This window comes from Talaromyces marneffei, chromosome 1, assembly GCF_009556855.1.
Source record: "Talaromyces marneffei chromosome 1, complete sequence".
NCBI lineage: Eukaryota > Fungi > Ascomycota > Eurotiomycetes > Eurotiales > Trichocomaceae > Talaromyces > Talaromyces marneffei.
Window position 1 is genome coordinate 1,534,921 of NC_072348.1, and position 12,974 is coordinate 1,547,894.

Sequence of the window (12,974 nt, forward strand, 5' to 3'; positions counted from 1 at the left end):
ATGACCAGCATCTTGACACATCATACCAGTATCAAATGCATAATTGAACTAAATACCCACATATCACTTGTGTCTTGTATTATTAGGGAGACAATACAATTCCATTCTACTTTGAAGCACATGACTCATACATAATTCAAAAGCCTAAATGCTCAGGCAAACACCTGCTCCGATCGCGCAAACCGGTAACCGGACAATCCATTCCTCCGCTATGAGTAATACCCCATCAGATCTATCAAGCAGCTTTATACCTCTGACTCAAAATCGTTCTCTCAAATTTTAAAACCCCAATTGACTCTATTTTTTACGTCGAAAATCATGTCTGGAACAAAGATTTGGCTCAGAGCAGAGACCAAGCCTCAAGAGGCGCGGTCAGCTCGTAAGTTTTCTCTCAATTCGATTTTTTAAGAAACCCCGCTATTTGTATATTATTTATTGTATGGTATGCTGATTCGAATGATGGATAGTCACACCTACAACGACAAAGGCTTTGCTGGATGCCGGATATGACGTTACGGTTGAAAAGTCGAGCCAGAGTATTTTCGATGGTATGTCATTTTTTCTTCACAGCAATGCAATTGGAACGGACAAGGACCTGACCGCTTGATAATAGATGAGGAATACGCCACTGTATGGACCCTCCCTAACAACCAACGAAATAGAAAGAGAGTGCTGATGTCTGACTGGGGATAGGTTGGCGCCCGCCTCGTTGAAGAAGGATCGTGGGTCAAAGACGCACCCAAAGATACATACATCCTCGGCCTCAAGGAACTCCCCGAAGACGACTTCCCTCTCGAACATGTACACATCTCCTTTGCGCATTGCTACAAGAAGCAGGGTGGATGGGAGAAGGTCCTGAGCCGCTGGCCCCGCGGAGGCGGTACTTTGTTGGATTTGGAGTTTTTGACCGATGAGAAGGGACGCCGTGTTGCTGGTATGATATAATTTCTGTGCGGATGGAGGTACTGCGCTGACGATTGGATGAAGCTTTCGGTTACTCTGCTGGATATGCAGGTATGTTTGCCTAAGTATTTGGTAAAGACGGCAACGGTACTGACTGAACAGGGTCCGCGCTCGCGATCAAGACCTGGGCCTGGCAATACACACATGGCAAAGATGAGCCTCTTCCCGGCGAAACTCCCTACGCCAACGAGGGCTTGCTCATCAGCTCCGTCAAGGAGATTCTAGAGGCTGGAAAGAAGAAAGCTGGACGATCGCCCAAGGTGCTCGTTATCGGCGCTGTAAGTTTTGCATCCAGAAGAGGGTATGAATTATACTAATATTAGGTAGCTTGGACGATGCGGCGGTGGTGCTGTGCAATTCGCCAAGGACGTTGGTATCCCTGACGAGGATATCATCAAGTGGGATCTCGAGGAGACTAAGAAGGGTATTTTTTTTTTCGTTCTTTCACTACACATTGACTATGTCTTTCTGACATTGAATAGGTGGCCCATTCAAGGAGATTGTCGAAGACGCCGATATCTTCATCAACTGCATCTACCTATCTGCAGCGATCCCCCCGTTCGTCAACGCCGAGACTCTTGCTTCCTCCACACGCACTCTCTCCGTTGTCTGCGACGTCAGCGCCGACACGTAAGTCCTTCTTCATCATCTCCCTCATACACACCATACAAATCAAACATACTGATGGCAAAACTCAGAACAAACCCCCACAACCCAATCCCTATCTACAACATAACCACCACATTCGACAAGCCCACCGTTCCCGTCACCAACATCCCCAGCCTGGGCAACCCCGAGCTACCTCTCGACGTGATCAGCATCGATCACTTGCCTTCTTTGTTGCCTCGTGAGAGTTCAGAGATGTTCAGCACCGCGTTGCTGCCGTCCTTGCTGCAGCTCGAGGATAGACAGAATGCGCGCGTGTGGGTGCAGGCGGAGAACTTGTTTAAGCAGCATGTTTCTACTTTGCCGGAGGAGTTGAGGAAGAGGGATTAATTAACCTTGATCCGTTGAACTAGCTGGGGGACTAGAGGGGAAAGAAAAAGTCCTTGTTATGATTTGATTTCATTTTTCGTTCGTTGATGATAAAGAAATGTATACAAATGATTTATACTTGATTACAGTGCTCCGTCAATAGAAGGAAGGTCAAAACTCAAAAATCATTCATTCTGTCTTGGTTTATTTTAAATATTCACCTCCGGCTAAGCGAGAGAATAAAAAAAGATTTACAACTGACCAGCAGTGTTGAAGTCATGAAGAGCCACCTCCGCACGCTTGGTCATCGACTTCTCACCCTCACGGATCCAGACACGGGAGTCAAAGTACTTCTTGTTAGGCTTATCGGCGCTATCGGGGTTACCAACAATGGTCATCAAGTAATCCTTCTTGTTGAGGACGTAGTCGCGCACACCGGACAAGTAAGCGAACTGCAAGTCAGTGTCGAGGTTGACCTTAACGACACCGTAGCTAATAGCCTCCTTGTACTCTTCCTGTGTGGAGCCGGAGCCACCATGGAAAACGAAGAAGACGGGAGTGTTGGAGGAAGAGCCGAGTTGCTTCTTGACGTATTGCTGGTGCTTGGCTAGCAATTCGGGGCGGAGGCGCACGTTACCGGGTCTGTAGACACCGTGCACGTTGCCGAAGCCAGCGGCAATGGAGAAGTAGGGGCTGATAGGGGCAAGGGTGTTGTAGATGCGGAAGATGTCCTCGGGTTGGGTGTAGAAGGCGCTGTTGTCGACGTGTTCGTTGTTGACACCGTCTTCCTCTCCGCCGGTGATACCGATTTCCTTTGAGTCCCATTAGTTTCTATTCTCAAACCAGCAGAAAAGAGAGAGAGGAAAGGGGGGGGGGGGGGGGGTACCATCTCGAGCCACTGCTTCATAGGAGCAGCGCGCTTGAAGTACTTGGCTGTAGTCTCAATGTTCCAGTCGACGGGCTCCTCGGAAAGATCAATCATGTGAGAAGAGAACAGAGGCTCGCCGTGCTGCTTGAAGTAGCGCTCGTCCTCGTCGAGCATGCCGTCCAACCAGGGCAGCAACTTCTTGGCGCAGTGGTCGGTGTGCACAATGACTGGGATGCCGTAGGCGGGGGCGATGCTACGGATGTAGTGGGCGCCAGCGATGGCGCCAGCGATGGAACCTTCCTGGTTGGTGTTTGAGAGGCCCTACGTGCACTTAGTATGAAGGTATTTCCGAATGGAGAATTGGTGGGGGGAGGAGTACCTTTCCGCCAAAGAAGGCGGAACCACCCTGGGACATTTGCAGAATGATGGGGGATTTCAAGTCGCGGGCAGCTTCGAGAGCAGCGACGACAGTCGAGGAGGAGGTCACATTCTGCATTCATCAGCTATTAAATTCCTCAATGTTCAAGGCTCAAACGTACAATGGCGGGAATAGCAAACTGCTTCTCCTGGCAATACTTGAAGAGATTGAGGACGTCATCACCAACGATGACGCCAGATTTGCGGGAGAGTTTGTCGAGGACACCCATGTTGTTCTTTTGTATCTAGATTAGTTTAGAGAGTAATCTTTAGTGGTCTGTAGTTTGGAAAGTGAGAAAAGGGAAGAGAGTGAAAAAGAAGGAATGAGGTAAAATACTCGAAGTGGCAGCAGAAGTGGGGATGGAGGGGGCAAGCTCAAAGAACTGGTAACAGAAATATGTCACAACCACCAGACCCAGAGCTCAACAGGAGGGGCGCTGTTGCTCAATCTGGAGCGTCCTTTCTTTTTTTCTTACAATAATGACGCCGTGATAGGGCAAAGAGGTGCGAATACTGGGGGGAACTGCACTCACCGAGTTCACCGGCAGCTTGAAACGGTGGATTCTGCTGCGAAAAACAGATGAGGTCAGCGATGCCTTGGCTGTCAGGCAGATAGATCATCTATCTAGTCGTAAATGTACTTGCGTATTTTTGTTTTTGGTTCAGTGTTTCAGGCTGGAGTAAATGGGTGAATGGAATGTAGGAGATCTCATGGGTCTTGTTACTTATATAATAAGTCTACTAGCAACCAGCCAGCCAACTAGTTAGCTCTCAATGACAATAGAACCGTCCGGTTTCTGTTCTCGTGCTGGTGGGGTGGCATCAATGCTCCGATTCTGAATGTTCGATGACGTTTCCGATTTGCCCCGCGTACTTTCACTTACTGATCGCAGCGTAAGTATACAGAGTACTGTGGAACACGATTCGACAGCTTTCTATGGCCTGTGTCAATTAATATTGGTAGGCAATCATTCATTGAGTACTCCTCTGTTCTCGTGCTGGTAGGGGCCCCGGCATCAGCGCTCTGATTTTTCGATGACGTTTTCGATTTGCCTATAAGGCAATACTTCTACTTGCTCTTACCAGAGTCTTACTCTTACTAATCGCAGTGTACTATGTAAGTCACTTGTACGGAGTTCTATGGAACACTTCTGGTAGCTTTCTATGGCTTGTGTCAATTGGCATTGGCAGGCAATAAGTTATTAAATAATTCATCGAGTACTCTCCTCTGTTCGCATGTTGGCGGGGCATCAGCGGTCCGATTCTTCGATGACATGACGTTCCCGATTTGCCCCGTGTACTTTTTTTACTTACTCGTACTGATCGTAGTGTGAGTGTATGGAGCACTGTGGAACACTTGCGACATGGCATGGAGTACTCCTTGTGTAATGTACTACTATGTAGTACTACTACGTAGCAGTACTATGTAGTAAAGTGCTTCCGCATTAATTGAGGGCGGGCGGCATAGCAACCGGTAACCCCGCGGCAATACAAACATCCACATACCTCAATTCTTCCCTTGTGTCAATTGCGCGCAGAGCAATGGCTATAGCTCTTCCAAAGCTTTGTTTGAGCTTCTTTAACTATGTAGCTTACGTCTATATCGTTTACTCTCGTGCCATCAATTGATGGTATGATACCTAATGTAGCTCCTAGCCTCGTTGGTATGAGCTCAGTACACCCAGATCTAGTGGATATATGCCCCGGGGAGTAGAATCAGTAGATATATGTAAACACCGGACTTCATATCCACGGAAAAGCCCGGGTCTCAGGCACCAACCCAATTACACGATCGCGTTCGTCAACATCAAACCCATCATACGGGCAGTAATTGGTGCATGCTGCATCTTGAAACCCCCAAGGTTCATCTATCCAACCCGCCAGCGCGGGATGCGATATCCCGGGATACCAATCAGACCAGACAGACTGGAACTAGAGCTTCAGCCTCCCCGACCAGCGAACCTAAAGCAAAGGGACCGATTCAACTGCCGTCCGTCTCGCCGATGATTTGTGGATTATTATGTGCGTTTTAGGGCGAGGTTCGTGTTATGTGCCTTTTCCGGGGCTGGGGGTTGTTTCCGAATACCTCGGGTATATGTATACGCTGGATGTCGGACAGAGCTCCGATTAGGTAACTAGTGAAGTAGACTGACTGGATTGCGAGGATGGGATGATCAGCTGTGTACCTAGGTACGTATAGATCCTCGCGGGAATGTGTAACCTTTGGCAGGTACCACACACGACGTACTACCGTACATAGAGCATATATTCCCTCCTCTATGGACCTTCACTCGTCCATATATACAAAGTAAAAAACACCCGAGTAAGAAATATATATATATATCAAAACGCCAACATGATGCATTTAACCAAAAACCCATCAAATCCGCGACCTTCACGACGGGCTCTCCATCTCGTAGAATAGCAGATACACCTCCTTTTGCATCCCCAAGACATCATTCGTTTTGCATTCTTTGACTTTATCGTCGGATATGCGCCACCATCTATCCGCCGTTTTGCGTCTGCTACTGCGTAGAAGCCGTTGGGCGCTCAGGCCACCACCTGCGGAGCTGCTAGTGCTATGTTTTGGGGTTCCTAAGCGGACTGATGAGCTGCGGCGGGGAAGGTCTTGAATTTGTTCGCTACTAGAGGGTTGCAGTTGCAGGGATGATCGTGGCGGGTTGGCGGTTTCCTGGGATGAGGACGATGAAATGGATGATGGTGTTTGGGCCGTGAATGGTGGATTGTTTGGGATCGCACTTGACAGCGAGAGTGAAGACTCAACTGGCGAGATGCTTAAAGGGCTAGGCTCGACTCCTCCAGAAGGTGAGTAATTCGATTTCTTCGTCGCTGGAAGGCGTGGACTGCCCGCTACTGACGGATTCTCGCTACCCGTTCGACTCGCCGCGTATGATCGAAAGGCGTCCGGTGTGGAAAAGGGTGGATACAAATGACTTCGTCGGAAAGATTCATAATGTCCGCTGTTATGGCTGCCCTTGTGACAGACTATCCCTAATAATTTGTACCATTTGCGGTTGAGAATTCCTCCTAGAGGTAGACGTTCGGGGAATGACACTTTGGCTGCATTTTTTGTGGAACTGGTCTGATCAAAGATTGAACGCGACAAGTGAATAGCGACAACTTTTGGAAAGGCGGTAATGCGCATATGTCGCGCAATTCGACGCTTGGGCGCCAAATCCGCGGCAGGGAGATCTACTCCCTCCAATCCTTGCTCTGGATCTGTGTCAAGAGCCTGCTGGATCTGCCTTATCTGCGCATCTAGGTTTTCTATCTCTGCGTCCGATTTGGCTTTGGTTTTTGCGATAATTTTCGTCTCTAATGCATGCTGCAGCCCGCACCTGTCACATCGAAAGTCGTCAATATATTCAGTCTTGAGCAACCCATCAAAGCAAGAACTCAGCGTCGCAGAACTCTTTTGCGGAACTTGCAGCGTTAAATTAACAAACGAAGTTCTATTTGGTCGATACTGATAATGACAAGTTTGGCATTCGATTTGTGATTCGAGCTGTCCTTCAAGAGGAAACCCATGTTCGTTGTCAATTTCTTTCAGTTTATTGTCGATGATCGCAGGCAGACCATCCTTGGAGCCGTCGTCAATGCGCACGGAAACCTCCACGGAATTCCCGTCACTCTCATCTTGTGCAATCGACGAGGCGTCGGTATCCAACACAACCGCACGTTGTGCTCGCTGTCTCGCTTGCACCGCTGCATGATATTCCTCACATAACCTTTCTGCAACGATTTGTAGAAACTCCTGCGCATCCTGCTGATTACGGCTGATCCGCGTCCGAAAGGCAAACTCTAGCGCCTGGATAAAAGAGCGAGCAGAGATCGTTTTCTTATATATTGGCCGTTCATTCAGTCGGTCAAGCATCTCTTTCAACGCCAGCGTCACAGTCCCCTGTTGCAATTCCCGCAGCCTGTCTGGGGGAAGACTGCGCTTTCCCGTAACTTCATCCGGCCCCGGAAGCTGGTTATAAACATCTGGACCATCCAATTCTCGACGGTGTAGTTCACGAATGAGGTATACACGCAACTGGCCCAGGCCGGCCAGCGCTTGCAGAACCGAGTTTATAAAGCAGTCATTGGCAGGATTCGACAAACCAACAACTCCCTTCTTGCGGTCGCTATTGCTCGACTCGTCCCCGTCTATGGTGAAATTTGGTCCAAAGACATAGAATAAAGTGATGGCGGCCAAGGAGGCTCCGGCCGCATATGCGGCAACCGTTCCGGGTTTGTCAGGCATCAACGAGATTGTCAAGGAAATTGCACTCTGGGTTTTGAGATCGACTACTATTGCGCCATTCCGACCGGTCTCGATGACTTAGTGCAGACCCGCGATTGTGGTGTGCGGCTCCGTCGGATCGGGACTAAGGTATAAGGGTTCGTAGGAATATAACAACTAAAGCGTAACGAACGTTAACATGCAGACATTGATGAATCGACGCGAATCGAGAATGACCTACAAACCGAGGGTGTGCACGGAAGACACCGGCGGAAATGCCAGGATACCCCGAGTTAAAGCGATGCCAAGCGGAAACAAGAAGGTCCTGCAACAATGCTGCGGGCTGGCAGTAGATATACCAGCTATAAGGGACGACAGCCACATCTATGTAGAATACAGCGAATTGAGATTACCCGCGAGCTGCGAAGAGCACATCGCACTTTCGGCCGTTGGGGTGCCAAGCGTCTTCAGCGTGTGGGGGGAGCTGACTCCGCTACAGTGATTTCCGTCGGAAGTTCAAGGCAACATCATTATTATCTCAGCTTCTCCTAACTTGCAACTTCCAAGAAATTTAATTTGTGCTTTTCGTAAATTGGAGCTGGAGAAACGGTTAACCACCATCGACGCTTTTTAGCTATCAATCGGCTACATTGAAGGGCGCTGGTGGAAGAAATGGCTCAGGAACAAACGAAATAAGAGTCGTTCTATGCACTACTCCTGGGGGCAAACTGAAAGGATAAATCCAAGCAAGCCAGAGCAAGTCCGACGACACCGGCTGAAAGCCTGAAATTACTTCTTGAAGCCAACCCAGCCCTAACCCTAACATCACGTGGTAGATAGCACGTGACTAGACAAGACGTCATCGGCGACTTTGACGCGGATACAATCTTCCACCACGTTGAGTACAGCAGACCATGCATTGTATTCAATTTGACAATTTCTAGTCGGTACTCCATACCACAGTGTCAATACAGATACGATTTTCATGCCGTGTCTCAGTTTCCCGAAAATGGCGAGTGGTCATTGGCGGGTACCTGCCAGGGCCTGGACCGATGGATCCAAATTCCAGAAGCGACAGCCGTGACCAAAGGTTGGCAACCACTTCAGCGTCCCACTAACCTGGACTGCCTGTAACTGGCCAGCTGGTGGTCAGTCTAAAACATAAAGAAAAGTAAAATGCCTCGGGATTAGATTGGGAAAAAGAAAAACAAACCACGCGGACGGTCGAGTCATGCTGGACTGGCAGGCACGCCGTTAGTACGGAGTCAGGATTCTAGAGTTGATCTAGAAGTGGATACGTGGGCCGACAGAGGCCAAGCCTAAAGAACGAGGCTATGCTATTATTAGCATGACAGATCTGTAAATCATTACCGTATTATCCTTGCTTCGGCTGTCATCTTGTAGTAAGAGTGGTAACTACAATACGGTACCTGAAAGGGACCACCTGACTGGCCAGTCAGGTGAAACGCCCCATTTATTTGGAAAGACGAGAGGAGAAAGAAAACATCCAAATTATTTGTCCTTACTGTTGATTGCGTCTTTCTTTTTTATTGCTACATATTATTATCATTATTTGCATCCGTCTTCATTTGCCAAAGGATTATTGAACGTCTAGTCCGTTGGGTGTTCATCCAGTCTGTCACTCGCTATACTATTGCATCGATCGTCGTTTCATCTATGATCAGCAACTAATCGGACAGGACGATCCCGTACTACATCAAATTCAGCAACACGCACACACACATACCGTCGTTCATGTCTGGATTTTCTCGATAAACAACGCTGGACGTTGTCGGTTGCTCTTTCCATCCTACTCCAAGCAAGACCGAACACCCATCATGGCCGTCCCAGCCTATCACATGGCTCATGCCATGGCAATACGAGACGGCAGCGATCTCTCTCCGGCCGATCAGTTCCTGCGTTTAATTCAAAACCCATTTAAAGAAGCTGTTGGTTTTCTAGCATCGCTTTTGCCAACGCAATGTTGCTAACTGTTGCATGTGCTAGATCCAACTCAATGCTTTTTGGGTCTCGCTCGCTACCTCTCTCGGCATATCTCTTCTGCTCGCCCTTCTCTTTTCTATATTCCGACCATATCATAACGCGATCTATGCGCCGAAAGTCAAGCATGCCGACCAAAAACACGCCCCTCCACCAGTGGGCAAAGGAGTCTTTGCCTGGGTTCCGCCAGTGTTGAGCGTCAAGGAAGAAAATATTGCCGATCGAATTGGCCTAGACGCTGTCGTCTTTCTACGGTGCGCCAACATGATGAGAAATATATTCTTGGTGTTGAGTGTCATCGGTTGTGGTATTCTCATTGCTGTCAACATCACCCAGAGCAATGGGTCCGCTGTTCCGGGCACTTCGACTTTTACGCTCATGACACCGTTGTATATTATTTCTGAAGCTGTGTGGGCTCAGGTTGTCTGTGCATATGCTTTCGACATTGTCATTATGTTTTTCCTGTGGCAGAACTATAGACATATTCTGGCCTTGCGGAGACGTTATTTTGATAGCCCGGATTATCAAATGAGTCTCCATGCCCGGACTTTGATGGTGCGTTCTTTCCTCATTTTCTGTCTTGGGGTATGCTGACAAACTAGATTACGAGTGTTCCCCCAAACCTGCGTTCGGAAGAAGGATTAATGCGATTGACGGACGGCGTCAATCCAACTTCATCGCTACCACGGACCACAATTGGACGAAACGTGAAAGATCTTCCCTCGCTGATCAAGAAGCACGAAGAAGCCGTCAGAGAGCTAGAATCAGTACTGGCAAAATATCTCAAAAATCCAAACCGTCTTCCTATCAACAGGCCCACAATGAGCGTTCCCAGAAAACTTCGAGGCGATGGTGGCTCGGGTAAAGTCGACGCAATCGACTATCTGACAGATCGAATTCAAGAATTGGAGGCCAAAATAAAGGATGTTCGCCAATCAGTCGACAAGCGCAACCCCATGCCTTATGGTTTCGCTAGTTGGGAAGCCATCGAACACGCCCACGCCGTCGCGTACACAGCCCGCAGGAAGAAGCCTCAAGGCACAATCATCAAACTTGCCCCGAGGCCGAGCGACATCATCTGGGAGAATCTTCATTTGTCACCACAAACGAGGAGATGGCGCCGAGTGGTCAATGTTTTTTGGGTTACGCTACTGACGTTGTTGTGGGTTGCGCCTAACGCTATGATTGCCATTTTCCTTTCCGATCTCAACAACCTAGGTCTGGTTTGGCCTGCTTTCCAGACTTCTCTGGAAGCACATCCGAATACATGGGCGGCCGTGCAAGGTATTGCTGCGCCTGCATTAACGTCCTTGATTTACCTGATCCTGCCAATCTTTTTCCGACGCCTCATGCGCCGTGCAGGTGATATCACCAAAACTGCTCGAGAACAGCACGTCATTCACCACCTGTACTTTTTCTTTATCTTCAACAACCTGATAGTCTTCTCTCTGTTTTCTGCAGCGTGGACTTATGTGGCAGCCGTTATCAATGCAAAGAATAACAATGAAACCGCGTGGCAGGCCATCCAGGACGGTCAATTCTGGTACAAGGCATTGTCTGCTTTGTGCCAAGTGTCTCCATTCTGGGTCACTTGGTTGTTGCAACGAAATCTCGGTGCCACCCTGGACCTGGTCCAGTTGTTTACGATTGTATGGCAATGGTTCATGAAGACGTTCATGGCGCCGACTCCCCGCCAGAGTATCGAATGGACAGCCCCCCCTCCATTCGACTATGCGAGTTACTACAACTATTATCTTTTCTACGCAACTGTGGCCTTCTGCTTCGCAACTTTGCAACCAATCATTCTCCCAGTGGCCGCGCTTTACTTTGCCTTGGACTGCTATTTCAAAAGATATCTGCTGCTATACGTCTTTGTCACCAAAAATGAGTCGGGCGGTCTTTTCTGGCGAATCGTCGTCAATCGAATGCTCTTTGGGGCATTTTTGTCTAACGTCGTGATTGCCTTGGTCGCCAAGTCAAAGGGTACATGGATAATGGTGTATTGCTTGGCTCCTCTGCCATTCATCATACTAGGTTTCAAATGGTTCTGCTCTAGGACTTATGACGACAATATGGTTTACTACAACAAGGGAGTTATGAACGATGCGGAAGCTCTAGGGGCTTCTATGGGTAAAGGTCCCAAGCGGGCAGGTGATCGCTTAAACTCGCGCTTCGGCCATCCAGCTCTCTTCAAGCCTTTGATGACGCCAATGGTCCATGCGCGGGCTGCAGAGGCATTGAAATCAATCTATAGGGGTAGACTGGGCAATTTCGACACTGCCGCAGAATACTCTGATATCGCTATGCAGTCCATGTCTAGGTCCGCTCCTGGAAAGCCTATGGTTTCGGCACCATTCGAGGTTGTCGCCGAAAACCAACTTGATTTCTCGTATTTCAAGAACCACGCTGATTTCAGGGATGAGTTTGGCGGTGGTATCTATGGACGACCGGAGGACCTTATATCTGAACGATCCCATACCCCCCGACCGTTCATGGGCGATTCCCCGACTTCTTCGCGAGCGTCGTCGCCTGTATCTTCAATCGCCCGCAAACCAACCGAGGGGTACGATTTGGGCATGCAGCGACCGCTTGATATGAATCACCCAGCGTTCCGACCTCAAATGTCTCGTGTCAGCAGCAACGTCACTGATCCACACGGGCCGTCCTTGTATATGCAGTCGAACGAGAGTGAGTCTCGATTACTAAGTCACGCCCAACACCCTGCTGTCGAGGGAGACCCAATCCATACCATGGATCGATGGCGAGTACGGGGCTATGGCCCTGTAGCTCAAGATGATAACAATCCTCCTCCGACATCATATGATTATTTCCGCGGCAGACGATGAAATGATTCCCCCCCCCCTTTGTCTATTACATTTTTCAGCGTCAGGCGGTGTTTTCTCCTTATGGGTGTAATTTAAACATTCGAGCTATTTCGTACATATATTTCTTTTTGCACTATGTACAGTATTGAAGCCCTGTATAGTCATGGGTGACGGGACAATTTGTCAGAAGAAATCAAAATACTTCACCATTACGTTTGGACATCTATCCAGTGCCGCGCGGATGCACTTTATACCTGACGTCACAACCCTACCTTAAACATTCATTCACTGCTTCGTCGATGAATAATGGACTAGATAATAGTTATACGTATCTAACTAGAATAACTAGTTAATATATCGTGCTGTGCGGAGTAGATTCGGTATCGGTTAGTTAGGGCTGACCTCCATGTCGTTGTACCCCCAAGCCATCGCATGTCGAGCCACTTTGCAGCGAGCGTCGACAGACGGTTTATGCTCCGAGAATCATCATAGTCTGTCTATCTATAGTATCTGTATCCGTCCGTACCTAAGCAGTTATATATGTAACCAGGTTCAATGCGTGGTCTGTAAAAGTTGATGATTTGAATCACCTTACTAAACCGGCCTAGCTTCTAGAGATAAGACACCCCACCACTTCTCCACCAGCATACGACCTCAATTTATTTATTTGGTTTATTTA

At 48.5% G+C, this 12,974-nt stretch overlaps 4 protein-coding genes across 4 annotated transcripts; 2 read left to right on the top strand and 2 right to left on the bottom strand.

Annotated features, from left to right (window-relative positions):
- Nucleotides 1–318: 318 nt before the first annotated feature.
- On the top strand, nt 319–1,959 carry EYB26_000569 (uncharacterized protein; the record flags this gene model as incomplete). The annotated part of the gene is made up of 9 exons (XM_054259885.1): nt 319–379; nt 468–548; nt 614–630; nt 694–934; nt 988–1,014; nt 1,066–1,241; nt 1,291–1,387; nt 1,446–1,593; nt 1,662–1,959. 9 exons carry the CDS (start codon nt 319–321, stop codon nt 1,957–1,959), a joined length of 1,146 nt encoding a protein of 381 aa, XP_054115860.1.
- Nucleotides 1,960–2,189: 230 nt separating this feature from the next.
- EYB26_000570 (uncharacterized protein) lies at nt 2,190–4,199 on the bottom strand (the record flags this gene model as incomplete). Its single annotated transcript, XM_054259886.1, has 6 exons — nt 2,190–2,750; nt 2,825–3,127; nt 3,186–3,296; nt 3,346–3,468; nt 3,757–3,790; nt 4,108–4,199. The coding sequence occupies 6 exons, from the start codon at nt 4,197–4,199 to the stop codon at nt 2,190–2,192; spliced, it is 1,224 nt and encodes a 407-aa protein (XP_054115861.1).
- Nucleotides 4,200–5,618: 1,419 nt separating this feature from the next.
- Nucleotides 5,619–7,853, bottom strand: EYB26_000571 (uncharacterized protein; the record flags this gene model as incomplete). The annotated part of the gene is made up of 3 exons (XM_054259887.1): nt 5,619–7,517; nt 7,580–7,646; nt 7,711–7,853. The coding sequence occupies 3 exons, from the start codon at nt 7,851–7,853 to the stop codon at nt 5,619–5,621; spliced, it is 2,109 nt and encodes a 702-aa protein (XP_054115862.1).
- A 1,454-nt stretch (nt 7,854–9,307) lies between these two features.
- Nucleotides 9,308–12,316, top strand: EYB26_000572 (uncharacterized protein; the record flags this gene model as incomplete). The annotated part of the gene is made up of 3 exons (XM_054259888.1): nt 9,308–9,418; nt 9,477–10,025; nt 10,073–12,316. 3 exons carry the CDS (start codon nt 9,308–9,310, stop codon nt 12,314–12,316), a joined length of 2,904 nt encoding a protein of 967 aa, XP_054115863.1.
- Between the last annotated feature and the right edge of the window lie 658 nt (nt 12,317–12,974).